Source organism: Diuraphis noxia, unplaced genomic scaffold (genome assembly GCF_037042655.1).
Source record: "Diuraphis noxia isolate RWA-SAM2 unplaced genomic scaffold, SU_Dnox_SAM2 contig0002, whole genome shotgun sequence".
Lineage (NCBI taxonomy): Eukaryota > Metazoa > Arthropoda > Insecta > Hemiptera > Aphididae > Diuraphis > Diuraphis noxia.
Window position 1 is genome coordinate 79955283 of NW_028301712.1, and position 20146 is coordinate 79975428.

General features: G+C 32.5%; 1 protein-coding gene across 5 annotated transcripts in view; it reads right to left on the reverse strand.

Moving 5' to 3' along the window:
- Positions 1–400: 400 nt before the first annotated feature.
- The window catches only part of LOC107169112 (dual 3',5'-cyclic-AMP and -GMP phosphodiesterase 11-like), an 80192-nt gene continuing 60446 nt past the window's right edge, over positions 401–20146 (reverse strand). For 2 of the 5 annotated variants that reach the window (XM_089219153.1, XM_089219152.1), the window contains exons 2-22: positions 15328–15566; positions 13630–13837; positions 12144–12537; positions 9075–9929; positions 6700–6807; positions 6489–6626; positions 6263–6373; positions 5875–5969; positions 5669–5732; positions 4641–4775; positions 4331–4431; positions 4131–4242; positions 3979–4065; positions 3743–3910; positions 3568–3677; positions 3389–3476; positions 3222–3322; positions 2840–2981; positions 2089–2163; positions 1923–2006; positions 401–1546 (exon numbers count right to left, since the gene is read on the reverse strand). In XM_089219153.1, the coding sequence (XP_089075279.1) occupies positions 1433–1546; positions 1923–2006; positions 2089–2163; positions 2840–2981; positions 3222–3322; positions 3389–3476; positions 3568–3677; positions 3743–3910; positions 3979–4065; positions 4131–4242; positions 4331–4431; positions 4641–4775; positions 5669–5732; positions 5875–5969; positions 6263–6373; positions 6489–6626; positions 6700–6807; positions 9075–9929; positions 12144–12537; positions 13630–13837; positions 15328–15445 (3408 nt within the window). In that variant the 5' untranslated portion in view covers positions 15446–15566 and the 3' untranslated portion in view covers positions 401–1432. The remainder of the gene's footprint in view (positions 1547–1922; positions 2007–2088; positions 2164–2839; positions 2982–3221; positions 3323–3388; positions 3477–3567; positions 3678–3742; positions 3911–3978; positions 4066–4130; positions 4243–4330; positions 4432–4640; positions 4776–5668; positions 5733–5874; positions 5970–6262; positions 6374–6488; positions 6627–6699; positions 6808–9074; positions 9930–12143; positions 12538–13629; positions 13838–15327; positions 15567–20146) is intronic. The other 3 variants (XM_089219151.1, XM_089219154.1, XM_015518753.2) reach the window with 2 other exon arrangements.

Sequence of the window (20146 nt, forward strand, 5' to 3'; positions counted from 1 at the left end):
CTACAACCTACAAATGAACAACTGCCTACTATTTCATGAAATCTTTTTGCAATTTAATCGATCACGTATGCTTATATAGGTATTTAGTATATTTACAACAAGTTAATTACGTTCATTAAATAAATAGTAAATACGATATTAAACAGGCTTTTAGTTGAAGTAGCGTTACTTGACGCACCTCTTTCATTTAAGAGGTCAAGCCGTAATTTTCTTTATATATATATATTACGTATATTAAAGTATAACTGTAAAATAAATTTTCACCTCACTAAATTGTCCAAGTATACACTTAAAATATCATAAACAAAATTTACACTTCTGTATTACACTGATACGTGTAGTTTCTATCAAATACTAACTAAATATAATTTGTTTAGAGTAGGTAGCCAATAACAATAAGTGGCAATAATAAATAATATATTTATATTAGGTATATAAATAAAAAATGAAAAATACATAAGTACCCAATACTTTCTCAGTACCTACTTTCGCAGTCTCACCGCCTCCCCCCACTGTATATGTATACATATTTCAACTTTTTGAATAATCATAATATTTTTTAAGTATTGAATTTATCTTATAATTTCTAGCATTTAAATTGACGAGATGAAACATCAATATTAGATCAAACTAACCATAAAGGAGACAATTATTGTATAAATAATACAATGAAGAATATACTTAGTAGATAAAATTATACACGGCAGAATTTTACGGAATAAAATTTAATAATCAAGATAGTGTGGATTCAACTGAAAGAATTAGAATATTCTCTCTAAAAAAATATAATCACTGTGCAGACTTAAATACCATTTGTACGCATAGGTTTAGTTGTTCAGGTAATATCTTTATTTCTTTGATAAAATAATAATTTAATAAAAAAAAAAAATAATAATAATAATAACTCACAACTTAAGTAACAGATACACAAACTTGTCGCATAAAGTTGCAATGGGTGTACAAATGTTCAATAAATAAAAATTAATAAAGCATATTTTTTTTTTATCAACTTGTGGTCTTTTAAGAAAACATTGCATTATATACTTAAAATATATTGTGTAATAATACATATTTAGTGTATGTTCTAATATCTATTTATTTATTTAATAAAAGGTAGGTGGTACAAAATACAAGAAAAAACATTGATGTCACTCTTAACAATAAAATATAATCTTAATTTATACAAGTCTATAGCACAGAAAATACTATTTTGTTTATAACTAAAAACATACAAGGTAAAATAATATTTATGTTCTTTTTAAGTCTTATATTCTAATGAGAAGGAAGTTAGGTAGATTGGTTTTATCAATAGTGTGGACATTGTCTAGTTTTGAAATACAGGGTACACACACACACACTTACACACAATCAAACATAGACACACACTAACACATACAACCACCAATGTATAATACATTATTGTATTATACATCTATTTGTGACTTTGTGGATGATACGTCTGTTGGGATTCTTCTAACCAATGTGTTTTGTTCTGTCGTACCCCTTCAATCAATGGCTCAAGTTTCTCAGACAGATCAGCAATCGCCTGTGAATAAAGAATATGTTTATACTCAATTAAAAACGTATAAACATGTATGATTATTTATTCACCTAATACCATAAAACATTTACTGATTATATGGATTTTTTTCAATTTATTTACTATTTTTTTTTTTTTTTATATTTAGACATTCCAAGCCAATGTAGGTTATCTACATCTAGACATTTACAGAAAGGTATTTTAACATGATAATAGTTAATAATAATAGTTACAGTAGTAACATAATTTTGTTGGGTAACATATGGACAATATGTAGTGGTGTAGAGAATAAAGATGACAAATATAAATAAGATTTAATACGAGTGTAATATATAAATAGAAAATAGGAATATATAAGTAAAAGATATCCATTTAAATTCACCTGATATATGGGTAAACAAATTGAGTCAATGAATCCAACCTGCATCAATGGTAGTTGATCTTCTTTTTCTCGATTCATTATATCCTAATACAACAAAATAAATTTTAATATTGTGTGCATGACAAAAATGATTCTAACATAAAATGTATGAATCAATTTTACTTACAATTGGTGTAATATTAAATTTTCTTCTTTCTATGTCACCTTGTTCAAAAAATTCATTAGTCACCAATTCAGCCACCTGCACATAATAAATTACTTAAAACATTTAAAAACGCATCATTAACACATAAGGAGGATAATCAATAAGTATATCATTAGTAGGGCCCGGATTTCAATGCAAAGTGCATCTTTTTTTAATTGATTATAGACAATGCTTTCCAAGTATAAAATTCGTTTCATGTAACGAGTGTTTCAAAGCTAAACATTTTATTTTGCATTTTTTTTGCATATTTTGCCGTTTTTATGTTTTAAGAGCATTTTTAGCATTTTTGGGTCATTTTTATGGTTTTTAATGCATATTCGTTCAATATACTATACAAATTTAGCGTATTTTAATATATATTTTAGTATCTATGTTTAGAATGAATAATATTGCCCCAAAACATATGCGTGTGGCGTGTCAACATCGTAGCAGCATCAAGTCAATTTTTCCAAATTTTTTTTTTCAATAAAGTAATAAATATATTTTAATAATAAATCCTAAATTATAATAACAAATTGTATACAAAATAAATATAAATGGCATTTTTAAGGTAATTTTTTGAGGTAAAATGCATTTTTTAAGGACATTTTTGGCTATTTTTTGGAACATATTTGTATGGTTTTAAGTGCATTTAAATCCGGGCCCTAATCATTAGTATAGGGAAGTGTTCAACCATTTATTATAAATATTAGTGTAGTAGTGTAGCACATACTCGTTTTTCAATTTCCCATGGTTTTGTTATGGCAGCCAAATCACACACAGTCATTAACATTGCTCTAAATAGTTCTCTATCTTCTTCTCTGGTCCAGTCATACATGCCCGTACGGACTAGTTCTAGGAACTTCCCTCGTTTTCTATAAATGTTTAATTAAAAATTTTATATTATTATCTGACAAATATAAGTGTGCAGTATAATACTAATATATTATTGAAATTATAAGATATTGAGATACACACTTGATGTACATTACATCTTTTCAAAAACTACATCAGATTTTATAAATTAAGTTAAAATATGTGTATAAATGTATAATAAATAATAATTATGAGTTTAGCTAACAATTTTATTCGAATATAATTTAATATCATCTAACCTGAAGTATACAGCTAAATCAGTGGCTAAGATAGCATCTTCTAATACTTTTATAACGCGAGAATACTCATTTGGTGATAGATTACCTAAAATTTGATTACCCTGAAAAAAAAATGTTTCATATTAGGTAACGAAAACAATGAAAAAATATACAAATCAATCACATACTTGACTATTTAATATCATTAAACACTGGTCAAAATGATGATGTTCCATAGTGGAGGTTGAGTAAAGTTGTGCAAGTGGTGAGGAAACTCTAAAAGTAGGTAACAAAAATAAAAATAAAATTTTACAATCTAATCGACAATAAAGAGAAAAGAATATTTTGTAGGCAACAAGGGCCTTACTTTATTTGAAAGGAGTTGTTTGTTCCACGATGGTCCAAATCATGGCAAAGACACGCAATAATGAGGGCGAGGCATTCCAAGTCACCAAAAACTTGCCACCACCGAGTTGCCTAAAACAAATGTTAAATAAAAATACATAAAATATTTATTTTGTTTTAATAGTTTATATACATACAGTAATGATGGAAAACATCATTTGAGCAACATTGAATGCATGTCTCCAATTGTGGTAAGTTACTGATCGGTAGTTCTTTTTGACACTTAATAGCCATCGACACAAGACCTGATAGTCAATATGAAAAGGTTCAACTAAATCCATATCCATAAACATTCTTATGCTTGCCTGAAAATGAAAATAATTTTGTAGTTCATACTATCTATAAAGAAAAAAATAATGCTATGTATACTTACTAGTAATGTGTCATCATCGCTCATATAAATATCATCAAAAGCAAAATCATACAAGTTGTACGTAACAGCTGATGGAACTTGCAAAGCCTAAAAAACCAACAACATTAAAACCCTTGAAATATGTTTTCATTAGATAAAATATATTGATTTACCCTCAATTTTTGTGCGTCTTCCAGGGAAGCTGAAGCATGGTAACTAAGCACATCCAACGTCACATTTTGTTTTGCATTGGCAATAATGGCTTTCTCAAACCTACAGATTAAACTACCGAGTAACAAACGTAAAATTCTAATCATGGGCACAATGAAATTATGCCAAGTGCATTTGGACAAGTGCACTTTTACTTACTTACATGTGTGTGTTATGTATTCCCATGCCACAAAATATGGCAAACGCTTCCACGAAGTTCTCATCGTTTTTGGTAAATAAGAGATCATCAAACTTGTTAACTAACTGCAACATAAAAAGTGTAGTGCTTAGTATGTATACGAAAATCGTTCAAAAGCCACTACATTTATGCATAAAAAAAAAAAAAAAAACGAATTTCGATTCTTTTTAGTGTGACATAAATGAAAATACTAAACAGATGATTTTATAATATTAATTGGTTACAAACTATTGTTATAATGTTATTAAAGTATCTATTACTTATATTTACTTACTTGTATCACTCCGATGATTTGACCGGACGAATTCTTGATCGGCATGCACAGCACGGTGGAGTGTTTGAAACCAGTGTCTTCGTCCACAGATTGATCGAAACGGCTGTCGTCGTAAGCATTGGAAATGTTTACCGTCTGAAAACGATAACAGTTTGCGATGAGTTTGGTTATAATAAATTAAACGACGCTTTAATTTTAATATATAATCAGGCCCGTCGCTATAGGGCAAGCATGCTATATACAAGCAAGTCATGCGTTGCTTTAGGATTAGGACGGCATAACATTTTAAAGGCATCGAGAGTGTCAAAATCAAATAAGAACTGCATTTCACTGTAGAACGGAAAATATCTAACGACGGCCGCCTGAGCATAATACAGTATACGGTTTCCCAATTTCACAAAGTCAATGATTGAAATATCAAAAGGATATAGAGGAGTATTATAACGTTATGAACGTAAACGAGTTTGAAGAAAGTGGCTTTACGATTGTGTCACAAAATATTATACATAAGCCTATAATTATTGAGTAAACGATGGTTATTTTTTGTGGTTTTTCGACAATCGGAGAACATATTATTTCGATTTAAAAATAATCGAGAAAAAAACAAATCATCGCTGTAGTCTGGTATGACAGTCGACAATAATATAAAAACATTCTAAAAATAATATTATTCTAATTTTGTAACATTATATCAGAATTATACGGGATACCTATCTAAACGGTGTTAATAAAGAGTAGGCAAACAAATAAATACATTTTTGAAATGTGTAATATCTAAGCAGGGTAATTTATCATCACATAACCAGTTTATTTTTATTCTTTAGAAGTATAAATAAAATAAAAATAGTATGCGTTTGATGTTTGTATCTTATATTTGGAGATAAAACACGAAGATACTTAAAAAATAAAATGTATTTATAGGATGTTTATTATAAAAAATGCATTAATTATGTTTTCAAGTGCATTAAATTCCTAGCCCTAGGCTTATTATTCACACCGTTGCAGTGTGTATTATTTGTTACGCTTACCTCTCCGGTAGTGGCCACGTAACCGGTTATACCGATGTTGACGGGAAATCTGCTCTCGAAAGGGCTAAAAAATGACGGCACTGTTAATAGTTACCTAGGTCATAAAAAGGAGGCTAGGAATAAATCGTTTAATCTCTTACTAGTGTTGAGAATTTTTTTTATTTTCTCCTTCTCCGCAAAGAAGGAGAAATAGAAGTAGACTTTACCTAGTCCTCTCGTTGTCCTTCCCCTGTAAGTCGTTCGCTTCCAAGTCGAACACTCGCGAAAAACTCGCTTTGGACGCCTCATGCAACAGTAATACCTATCGAATACAATATTATTTATTAGAATGCATAAATTATTAAAATATACCAATTAATTTTTATTGGTTGATAATTTGATATCAGACTATCGGAGTCGTGCCATCAACCATCCTGTATGTTAATTGTATGCACCCCCTAAAATGTTATCGGTTCCTTTAAATTTTAATAAAAAGTATGAAACTTTGGGGAAATGTCTTTATTTAGGTGCCCCCTCCTCCTGTACTGATGAATTGATGGACAACACTCTGATTTACAATAGTATTATCATCAAGGTATTAACATTTGCAAGTACCTGGACCCTCTGACATTGAATAAGCGATTGAGTATGTGTAAGGATTCTAAAAACCATATGCTCTATTGTGCTCTGTTCTTCGAAAATCATACGCGCGAGATCCAGTAGTACCTAATTAACAAGTAAAATAATAATTTCATAAGCTCATTGTTAGTAATAATGTAAATCAAATATATCAAATCAAGGTGACCTACATATCATAATTTGACCTAATTAAATTACGCACCTGATTCCTTTTCACTTCCAACTGGCTTTTTTCGTAAAGCTGTGCGTTTCTGAGACCGATGCCACAGAATTGCAAATAATCTGAGAAAACTTTCTCATCGTTTTGAGTAAAGCACGGTGCATTTTTTTTATTAATTACCTGAAAATTATCAAATAAAATAATAATTAGTACAACGCAATATCATAGTAATACGACGTCTTTCAAAGCTCACTTGCGCTACACCCATTACTTCACCGTTGAAGTCTTTGATCGGCATGCACAGTAAACTGTGCGTTTTATAACCAGTACGGGCATCAATATCGTGGTTAAAACGTGTATCCTGAAAATAACAATATACTACTTAAAAATGTATTATTATTATCATTATTATAATTATTGTGATTAGGAGCCTTGTAAACACCGTAATCTTAAGAAAACACTACACCTTGACCCAACTTCAGGGAATCGCCGCGTTGGGCTTATCTATGGAAGAGTATTTTTTTTATTTTTTTTTTTATTTTTTTTGACAATTTATAAGTAATCAGCAAATCAATGTTGAATATGTGTGTACCTAGTACATATATAATATTATATAATTATCAAATCATACTTTGTAAAAAACTGACAACTAACAAAAAATTTTAGATTTAAAGGCTACATGAAATACGTTTAAATTTTGATTCGTCTTCTAAATACATCATCTACCAATTCCATGTTTTTATTATTATTATTAAATCAGTATTAATATTAAAATAATGGATTGACGTGTAGTATACTATATATTAAACAACATTGCTATAATAAATGTGATGATTGTTGTCTTTGAAATCGTATAGCTATTGTGTTCGTAGATTTCAGTTCCCGAGTATCTAAATATTTAAATAAGGTAGTTATTTTTATGTACAGAATAACAAGAAGATTTGTATTGTTTTAATTTAAGAAAAACAGCTATTGAACTATTTTGGTTTAAATATAGAATAGGGGCATTTGTTTATAAAACCGGTTCTTCTTGTTGACAATGTACGCGAGGTTAAAAACTGATCTCCGATAAAAAATTACATAACAAAAATAACACTAAAAGGGTAATGCATTCAGTTTTTTTTTCAATTTTTGTAACATCCGCTTATACGACCGATCAGCAGTGGCGTAGCCAGGGTGGGGCTAAGAGGGCTATAGCCTCCCCCCCATTGACTGTGTTTATTTTAGCCATTGTAGGCTATAACCAAGAAGGATGCAGTTAATAGATTGGAGCCTGTAGGCATGATAAATAAATAAAAATGTTTATACATGTATACAATTTTTTTTAAAAAACCGTAAATAAAAGAAATATGTTATTTGTATTTTTTTAATTTTTTTGTGAAACTTAGCCCCCCATACGAAATACCTGGCTACGCCACTGCCGATCAGTAAAAAAATCATAATTTAGATGAATAAAAATTAAAAGCACGTATCATTAAATAATCGTAACGACTATTTAGATGATAAGATCTTCGCAATTTTTTGTCGAAACATTTAATGATGCACACTGTATGAAATAACACTTGAATATTATTGGTAACCCAACTGTCGACTGTAAACCTAAAGCAATCATATATAATAATATTATGATAATATGCTATAATACGTACATTAGAGAGCCAAAAAATTTATTTTAGATTGGTTAAATTTTTAACTTTTAACCCCATTACTTGCTATGTATCACTATGTATGACAAAAAAAAAAACATTTTGGAAGCGTCAGAAACAGTTTTAAACATAAATTAAGGGTAAAAATGAAATTTATGATTATGTACTAACAGCTGTTATTGAGTGAAAAACAATATACTACGAGCAATAACGTTTGGGGGACAGTTATTAATGCTCAAAAAGTCTCTCTGCACGCCCATTTGCAAATCTATATACCACCGAAATTGTCATTGTGTTCGCAATGCCGTAGAAACCGCGGTGCGGGCGGTTCATTGCACCGGGGCCCCACGTTGCAATTTCTAATATGAGGCCCATACTTAAATAAAATAATTAAGAATCTATGCTAAGAACAATTTTTTTTATTAAGATCACAATATAATTTTAATGCCGTTAGTACTTTATTATTTTAGCATAATATAGCATCCCCCAGACTTCAAATTAGCTTTGCCAGTTCCCAAACAATATGATGTACAGTATAGTTGCTTAATATTTTAAATAAATAAAGAGTAGCAACTACATTAACATTTATACAATTTCAAATTTATTATTAGTTATTAATTTGTCTATACAAAGTATTGAAGAAAAATTAATTATATTTGTATTATAATTGAAAAGTAAGAATATGTATGAGTAAAAATTTAAAATTATTGCAATGCGGTTTATTGCAGTTGGGTTACGAACTGTGGGGGGCAAGCCCCCGCGGATACGTGTACCATCAATTTTATCAGCACCCCTATATTTACACCCTGCAATGTGCGCCTATTTAAAGGGGCCGCAGATTAAATTTGCACCGAGGCCCATCTAATAGTTCAAGCTACGGCACTGCGGCGTGTTCGAGAATAAAGATAGGTGCTATTATATTATTGTTGTGTAGGTATACAAGTTCAAATATATCAAGTCTAAAATGTCGGCCATCGTTTACCTTGTACGCGTCTGGTATGTTGACCGGTTCGCCGCTTTCGGCCACGTATCCAACGATGCCCGTGCCCCACGGTATGTGTATTTCTTTTTTCTTTTCCATCTCCTGCAACGTGGACCGCGAGCACACGTCAAACAACTTGGACACCAAACACTTGGAGTGGCAGCCCTGAAAGTGGTGTGGGGCTGCCGCGTTCGACGGCGCCTGAAGCGAACCCACGTTGGTGGACCCGATCGGTGACCCGACGGTCAGGCCACCGACGGCCGCTTCTTCGACTGGCGCCGTCACTAGCGGGGCCGGAGCGTTGGATATCGCTGCAATAGGAACACGTTCGTTACCCAACGACAACTGATGTTGTAGGTTGCGGTGGCTGTAGTTGTTGTTGTTGTTGTTGTTGATATTGTTGCTGCTGCTGCTGCTGCTGTTGTGATGGTGATGATGGTGATGGAAGTGATGGCTGCTGTTTGTGGGGATGTGGTGCAGGTGGTTCTGTTGGGTGTGGAGGGCGGCTGGTCGGTCTTCTGGATGGTGCTGTTCTTCATTCGTTGCTACGGTGGATGCAGTGGTAGTGGATAAAGTAGAAGACGTAGCGGAGGCGATGGAGGTGGAAGTAGTGACGGCTGCGGTGGTTGAGTTGTCGTCTTTGCTCAAGCAGCCGACAGTTATGCTAGGGTGTGGTCTTCGCGGGCTGCACATGCGCTTCGCCGGGCGGTGGTGGTGATCGTGTTGGCACGCAGACAGGCCGCCGCCCTGCACCAGGAACAGCGAACCACGGTCGGCGTTCAACAGCGTGCTGACGTTCTGCAGGATTTTGTGGCACAGCGACCGCACGTCCAGTTCATTGCAAATGTCTTTCACCTGTGTAGAACACAATAATAGCAGAAGTTAATATGAAGTTATGGTAATAATAATTTATCGAATCGATAGAATTCGACAGCTGCATCAAAGCGCATCGTAGTATAGTGCAGTTTTCCGATAAGAATGACAGCATTTTTTGGTAGAAAATAAATATGGAAGTATATATATTAAACACCCAGTTAAAAATAGTAGGTACAAATTATGCTCAAAAAGTTATTTAAACGCGTACTAATCATTATATCTATAGCACATATAGGAGTCCCCAGAAATTTGTCTGATGGGAGGTGGGGGAGGGCAAGTTTTTTTTATAAATTAAATATAATAATATATTTTTAACATAGTTTAATACGATTTTTTATGATGATGGCTTTTTTTTTAAAGGTAACTACCATAAGTTGATAAAAATTTGTCTTAGAAAAATTAATATAATTCTCTAGCTGCAGTAAAATATGTATCATAGGTAGCAACCTTAGATCATTTATGTTCTTATTTATCTTTAATTGATCGATCGTAATTATTTGAGAAACGATATAGATTTTATACCTCTCACTATTAATTATTGTCTATTTACTCCACATTATAATTGTCAACGACTGAGCAATTATTTTTGGACATATGACATCGTTTCAAATAATATTATATCATAAAAATAATCGATGTTTATTGTAATTTTATACTTAGTGTGTTTTGAATCGTTAGCATATAGCACAGCAAGTATTTTATTTAATTATTTAAAGTATCTCATTCTAACAGGGAATTGGTATTTCCTTATAACAAGATTCGATAGTTATTACTTGAATTTATCACAAATATTATATAATATTTCTGTTCGCATGAAAAATTCAACGCGGTCACAGATGAGAGACGACGACGAAGTGTATTATTATGTACGTGGGTTGCACACGCTCACACACAGACGAAAAGGAATACCCTGTACAAAATTAATTACCATTTTATGTGCGCGTGCATACATCGAAGTTCATTTAAATGCAGATCGTGTTGCGTTCTCGCAAACACCAATTGATTTGTATAAATTCCAATAGCGGCGGGGCATTAATGAGCCCTGCTTGTCCAAGGTTTAAATATATGTCCAATTAATGGCTGTTTGTATTTGTACGTATTATATTATGATATGTGTGTTTTCGGTAATGCAGACGGCTGGCTTATCGGCACGACACTATATTGGAATTTCATGAAATATCGGTTATACTGCAGTTTGTGATGTTTCGTCATAACCGACTCCGTCTCAATCGTCACTTATGCTGCAGAAAAAGCAGTCTTATGCAGTGGACTTGGTGTCAACTTTCGATTCATCCCTATACAGAGTGTATCGCTATCATATATTATATACCTATACATAACATATTATTTCGAATACGCATTCGCCACACGTCCCGTGTACTGTTGTCAAGGCGAGAATGTGAAATTTAACTCGGCTTAAAGCAGTGGCGTATCCAGGATTTCTACAAGATGGGGGGGGGGGGGCAAAAAAAAATTTAATAAATAACAGTGTTTTCAATTTTCCAAATATGTTAAACAATATTTTTATTTTGTCCAGTCCCATGTTTGTACCCTTCTCGGAGATCTCTTTATAAAAGCTGGTAAAATGAATATTTCGACATCTTCAAAGTCTAAATAATGTTTATTTATACTATGTTATATATTATATGATACGGCCCAGGGAAGGGGAATGGCCCCTGTGGCTACGCCACTGTCTTAAAATATCTATAAATCCGAGAAGGTACATAATGTACATTGTACATTATATACCTATAAATAAATTATTTTAGATTTTACCAAGTTTTGATGATCGATTCTCAAAAAAACTATATCGGATTATAATTATGATCGTCTATTGTTTATTATAACTCTGATATAAATACGTTTACTACCCATAACAGTCTATATGATAAATATGTAATCCGTACATGATTTTATTATTAGCCATGGTTTTAAAATTGGAAATAATGATTAGAAATTTAATGCCGTCCAAATTGCAACAAATAGCAGCTACGTTTTAAAGTGCAGACCGCACTACTACATAGTACAATGTGTCTGTTGTTCGCAATTTCATATATTTATAAAAGTACAAATACAAATCGCCTTTTTTTTTTAGCATATTTTAAGAATTTTAAGCACAATAAGTATCGAACCGTACATAAAGTATGCATTAAATCGGGGGGGGGGGGGCGAGGTGTCAATGTTTAGTCTTACCAACTCGAAGATAAGCTGCTTTTCGTCTAGTTGCCGGAGCTCGTGTCTGGACCGTCTCCGCGCCACCGGTGCTGTGGTCGTCTCGTCCGGGTGTTCGTGAGACGCGAGGAATGTGGGTGTGCCGTCCACAGTGGTCACCATAGGCTTGAGGCCACCCCGTTCGAATTCGTGTGCCGATATCTTACGCACCGGTGTGGTGGTGCCACTATTGCCGCCACCTCCACCACTGCAGCCCGGCGTGCCTACGGATTGCTGTCGTTCGATGCCTGTTGGTGTCATTGTCGCGTTACCACCGCTACTTCCTCCGCCACTTCCGCCGCCACCACTGGCGCCGCAGCTGCTGGCTGAAGCGTGTGAAACGAGCCAAGCGTCCACGATATTTCTGGTAGCTTTTCTGAACACACAACGACAAAACAATTATGGTCAAAATTAATTACACATAACAACATATAACCTAACCTATGGCCATAATATTAAATATAGGTACAGAGATGGACAATTTATCAACTCTTGAGCATCTACTGCTGTTAGTGGACCATATTGGATTAGATTTATAGATTTATATCGATAGGGTATAAGAATCTAAAATTGAATAGATGAATAGTATTATAATTCACTAAACATAATATTTAAGTTGGTTTAGTGTAAGACGGTAACGTTGACTTTATACTTGTATAGTAATACTAACAAGCAAAATATTTAAGGTCTGTTGAGCAGTCAGTTGTAAGAAGGTAGTAGATAATTGTATAACAGTAATGCAACATAATGTGACTATAAAAAAAATTACAATTAAAAATTCTATATTGTGACTATTATATTTCATATTTTGTAAAAAAAATAAAATACATCGTAGTATGATCAGGTAATGCATTCGTTTATCTATTGAAACATTCACTCTGAGAAATCTACTTAAAGATGCTTTATAATACCTAGCGATTTATTTTTAATTCAAAGTCAAGTGTGCTCAAATAAAGCGATGGGATACATATTTTCTCTTTTTAACATGATATTTCAAACATACTGCAATGCTGTGTACAGTATAGTAGACACTAGACATATATAGTTAATGATGACAGATGAGTAGTAATATTGTCATTTAAAGCATCAGCAAAATAGGTCATAACGACAGTCATAAACCACCAAATTGCAGATAGGAGTCTTACTACAGCAGGGACGTTGGGATTAAAATGTGTTTTTTCACTATTATACGTACAACGGTTATCGTTGTAATAGGCGGCTATACTATTATGATGGACAACGGTGTATATTGTACAAGTGATTTTTTCTATAATGGATGCTACGTGATATTATTGTGCGAATGGTAAAAAAATAACTTACGTTGTCTAAACAGAGGTTTCATATTAAAATAATGTCTTAATAATATTAATTTATTCGTGATCTAATAATGTGTCGTGCGCTTATCACTGTAAGATATATAGATATATCCATATATAGGTATGCATTACAAAAATCGATTGTTGTTTACCTGAGGAAATAATCGTAAGTGAATTCCCTGTGTTCGTCGAGCCACGCTTCGATTTTCGCGTACTCGGGGTCATAGTGCTGGCTCCTAGCCGATGGACTTTGCGGTCCTGGTGACGGTAGGGTAGTGATCCGAATCAGTTCTCCGCCAGTACCACAGGGCTCTGCAATCATACGCAGGTCCTCCCCGCCACTTCCTCTGGATTGCAACCCTGTAACGGAAGGACATAACAACGTAGGTATAATAATATACGAATGATGATGCGATGCATATAATACACGTATAATGTTTCATGTGCCGAAAAGTGATGGTATATACAATATGAACATAACTGCAGTGTATTTAGCGCATGGTATTTGCAGTATAATATGTATAATATAGGTAGTGCACAATGCACGTGCTACATATAAAAGTGTCTTCATAATTTATATTGGTAAATATATTAATGGACGTCTAATATCATAAATAGGGCGATTATATTATAATGATTCAACCGATGCCAAAATCCCAAGTATAGCGTACAAATATATAATATCAGACATCTACGATTCAATGTTATTTTTTAACGCCCAAGTACCCATACGTACCAACTACTCTATTAATAATACTTATATAATACAACTAAGCGAGTAGGTTTGTTATATTCTCGAACCAATGACATCGTAATAACAAACACACAGCCACACAGGATACACTCGTACACACCATCACAGACACGCGTACAATTTTCGAATACATTGTGTCCATATATACAAAGATTGTTTGTATGCTATATAGTATATATATATATATAATAATAAAACCACTGGTAACAAACAAAAATCCATATACATAGTATTAAATAAAACATACACCAGTTTGAGTTCAGAGCGTATAGTGCAGTGGTGAAAACAATATTTAATAGCTGCAAGCCAGTAAAAAGAAGATAATATGAGCGAATAAATAAATAACATAATTAATAACCTTCGGTCAGAATCCACATAAATTGTACATGTATGCGTATAAAATATATGTACCATCGTCTGATCGGGACCGAATTAATTCGCGTGTGCAGCAGCCCGACAGACATGGATATATTTATTTATTATAATTTGTGTCATTAAAATATTGTTTTCTTTTTCAATACTCTCGTAATTATAAAGTGTACCGCCGACGAGAGTATACCGCATTGATGTTCGCACACCTACCTACATAATACAATATACACACATTTCCCCAATAATTATGCAAAAACCATTATACAAAGCACGATAATTTTATACATATATATACAAGTGAGACACGCTGAGAGAGCATAATATATTCGTATACGTCCGTTTATATTAAATAAATATATGTGTCGGTCGACCTATTCCCGATTTCGCTGATTTCCATCGAGTCGAATCGTTATAAAAAATTGCCATATCATAAGTGGACGGAATATTTGTGGAAACATCATAAAAAGTTTATAATGATGACGTTTATGCTTACAAATAATATTACGGTTATAACTTAAAATAATGACTTTCGGCGCTTGTTGACACGAACAAATAAATTTAGGCGAAAAACCCAAACACTACCAACAATACTACTGACGTGTACGTTGCCGTCGCTTCGATTGCACAGGCCATGCAATATTATAATTTGTAAACGAGACGCATCTTAAATAATTTTAATTTATATTAATAATTTATTTTATTTTTTTGAAACTTGTTCAGGTACCTGCATCGTCGTTGTTGTTGTTGGTGGTGGTTTTGTTGTTGTTGTTGTGGCGATATTTGTTTCGACGATACCGATGGTGACCCATACCAAAAGTTTGGCCCATTGAACAATGCACCATCACGTGGTGTGCTTTATTGCTGCACCGCCATTAAATTTCGACTGTTCCGCAGGACGTTACAAGGTGACCTTGTCATTGTACGCGTATACTGTCGGCGAGTTAAAGCCAGACACCACATCCTCTGCACACGCAATGGCACAATAAAATGTAAAGGGGTTTCGTTATTTCTTTAAAAAAAAAAATCAACACTCGGGTCGTAACTAACAGAATACCAGCTCGGTAAATAAACGTGTCTAACTTGTAATATTATGACGAGTCCAGAGATTAATAGCTAAATCGCTAAATGTCACCAAGTCTCCACCCACTAATAGGTACAATTCGTACATTATCAAATTATACTCTTCTCAAAATTAGACATAGGTATATTATATATTTTTTTTTTTTGTTGAAGTGTGTGATTTTTTATGACTTATCATCATTATACTTTCAATCACTAAATAATACTGAACAATCAAAACCAAGGCATACACAATGATTTGTAATTTTTTTTTTTATTTCCATAGGTCTGACCTATTTTTAGTGCACACGCAAATACATATTAACAGATTATAATGTAGAAGTGGCCGCACCTGTATGGTTAGCCATTGAACTCAAATTATGTAACTTTTACTAGGTTGGGTATTATATTATTATGTTTACATCTATACTCTTTATTGATTCAAAGATTCCCAATATATAGGTAACGATTCCTCGAATTCTCAGAATTCTGGTGGTAAACAAACAAAAAACATTGTAAATACTAAATAGTAAATGGTAATAAATTACTGTATATATAGCTACACGAGCAGACAATATGACATGGAGGTCGAGAATCTTGTACGACAACTAAGTTGAAAACCCCAATTAGGTACTTCTTTCGTAATATTGTTCGAAACTCGTATATTAATATATATATTATAATATATAATATGCGTGCAATAATAATGTGTCTTCCTGCTCTGCTGACAATTAATTCACCGCCAACCTAGTGTTGTCAACTTAACTCCAATTCGCCAAAGTATTACAATAGGAAATTATTATTTTTAGTTATGAGCAACCCGAGAAATATATTAGATTTACAATCAAGTGATCTTTTTTATAATGTATAGATATTCATCCTACTTCTGAATAATAGCCACCCTACGGAAAAAAAATAGTAAAATTACGAAATGTATTGCATAGTCCATAACACGCGTATTAACGAAATCAACATTATTTATTTTGACATAAATAAAAAATTAGTCTTGTTGATTTATAATAATATCTATTTAATATTTAATCATAAAAATACTCATTTGTACCAGACTTTTTAATTATTTTTTCATTACACAGTAATAAGCTTAAATAGTATGTTGACTTCGATAAATTGGACATGAATTAATAAATTACATAATAAAAAATGTTCTCAATCATCATTCAAGCCTCTCTCGCATCTATAAAGACCACATACAAAATTCCTGGACAATCTGGAAGGACGTCTAAACCGGAATAATTGACCATTGTAAAAAATTTAAGTCAATATAATAAACGTTGTTTTAACTGTGATCAATGCCATTTTATTATTTAAAAAAAATTAACTTATTGTAAAAAAAAATCCTTCGTAAAAAACTCATAAATTAAAAAAACACCATATTATCCAGGAACGAACTAACTATATTACACTGTTTCAAGTCCCTACGTATTTAATACTCATTAGTATTTTTATTTAAAAAATAATTTTTCAATATACATAAAAAATAATAAATGTAGGTATGTACGAGAACCTTATTCAACAGACATAGCAATTATTTACGAGATGAGAAATAAATGACAATTGTCACAATCAGACTATTGGAGTCATATTGCTTTGATAAAAATTTAAGCTCATAATAACATTAACAACAAAGCGCCCAAAGATATGATGACTTTAATATTAAAACATATATACCAGATAAAATTCGAGGATTTGATCACACCACGTTGCCACTCGACTGCATACAAGTAGAGGACAATTTTCTGAGTTTATAATGTACATCAAATATTGGACAAACCTTTGAGCCATCGATATATAAATTATATTATATATAACATAAATAATGCATAATATAAGGGGAAAACCAATGTTTAACAAAGCACGGTTTCAAAAACTGTTAAAAACAAACACCAAAAGAAAAACTCCATCTACAGCTTTATTAGATTCTTCTGGTATACGTTTTCTTAATAACTTATACAAATAAACGCGAAGGCTTACAAGAAAATTTTTTCTCATTTTCTATAATCTTTTGTGGTTCAATGATCCGTATTCATCCTTTCTCCATTTTATTAGCTTTCACGTGCAAAAACTCTTTCACCAATTATCCCGGTCCCGCAATGTGTGTAACCTACCTTAACGCAAGTATATATATGTCATGTGCAATATTATGTATAGATCACACATGCACGGTCGTTAATGTATACAAAATATAGTTTACACACGTGAACAACGACGTCGACGAACTACCCCCTTTACAGACTTCTGCTTACAACAAACAGAATGCACATCAACGCAACAAAATAACATAAAACAAAATTCACCTCATTGTAAGCCCACTGCACGTGAAATACTTGGAAAGGCTTTGCGAATTGCACCCAACAAAAGCTAGTAGGACAATGTACATTATGTAGATAGTTGAACATGATATATTATAAGTAAACATAAAACATACATATATTGTAGAATCATACATGTAGAATTGTAAACTTATAATATGTTTATGATATATAATATTACGTATTAATTGTTAGTAATAATGATAATTATTAAAACAACATCACATCATCGAACACGCGCAATAATATCGAATGACGAATTGGAAGAGACATAAAACAATAATAAATGTTAAACGTTCTAATCTCGTGAATGAAGAGTTCTCTAATGGGGTTCAGGTTATCACTTTTCCGACCGGAAATACTAAAGTGCAAAATATTACTAAATGAAATGCGCATCTTTCGAACGGGAGCGGCGTGACGATAAACATGCGAAACGCGTAGAGTTATGCATGTGGTAACTGGTAACCCAACCCTTTAGGCTTTATGTTTAAAAATAAAACTTTTTAGGCTTTGTATAGTTGGTATAGAACACTTGTTTATTTACGTAGGTACGTGACAATGGAGAAAACATTTTTCTTATAAAATCTTTGTCCACAAGTACTGAACCATTATTGTTTTTAGTATAAACTAAAAGTTGCTTTAGAATATGATAAATGAATGAAATGACTAATGATACATAGGTTCCCTTAGAAAAAAAAATACTTCATAATTAAAAAAATTGTAACTGTATAATAATTTCGGTTTTATCATTAAAATGGAATTTATTAAGTTCAATAATAATGCATATAGCAATGATGTTATGTGCAATGCGCATCGAATATTGCATGTTCACTCAAAATTAATGACTGTATAGTCTAAGTCTATACACAACGACTGTGTATCGTGGGTGTATGGTGTATATTACCAGACTACTGGATAAGACGAGGTTCGGAATAATTGATAGTCGAGTCAGTGGTATTGGTATAATTACCGTATGCACATATATTATACGCGTGTACGCACACGAAACGTATAATATTATGAATGACGCAAAATGATTTATCTAGTGGCCAGTATTATAGGCAATAAATTCCATAATGGTCGAATAAAACCAAAAAAAAATCTTTCGAAGATAATATATCATAAATCATAATATAGACACTATTTCACTCAAAATAAATCTTTTGCGTCATTCATGATATTAGGTTTTTATACCTACGTTTCGTTTGCGTACATGCGTATAATACATAATGATATGCATACGATGTACCACACTGTGAATCAATATTTTGTTTGCGTTAATCGACCATCTGAATCGAAACTCGTCTTCTCCAGTAGTCTCCAAAACATACCACACGGCACACCTACGGATGCGCTGCAGTCGTTATAGATTATTCATTATTTTTGAATGCAAAAAAGTGCACAATATGCGTGCAACATTCAATGCGCTTAATAATCTTGATATTATGCAGTATGACTGTAATAATATCACAATGAATATTTCACGAGCGTTATTTATAACATAAGTCTTATGTTATAATAATACTTATATTAACTATTATGGATTTATAATATATGTATACTCTATTTTCAAATCAATTATTGAATAATAATATATAAAAAAATACAAGAAACCTTAAACCTCAAACCACATGACACAATACAAAAGCCCATATATAAGACCATTTTGGGCCCGGGGCCAAATTATTTAAGGGGCCCATAAGGCCATAACGCCCATAACTATATTCAAAATATTGTAACTTAATCAATAAATAACCTAACCTAATCTACCTAATTTAGTGAAAAAAACATTACATTCATTTTTTGAAAAATTGCTGAAACAAACGAAAAAAGCACTTTCAAATTTCATAGTTGAACATGTTATAACATGACATACACTTCCATAGCACTATGCTACATTTTAAGTCAATCCATAAAAATAAGCAAATGCTTTAAGTCCCGAGCCCCGATCATCATAATATTATAGGAACAAATATACTAACCGCAAAGGAACCACTATTGTTCGATATCCGAGGTAGGCAAAGATCTATGCTCCCTTATTAGGTCTCCTTAATTCTGGTCCGGATCCTCCATAAGAGAAAAACCTTAGATTTGTTTTTATATTTATATTTTTCCAATAATGATGAAATTGTGAAATTTGAAAATGAAAACTTT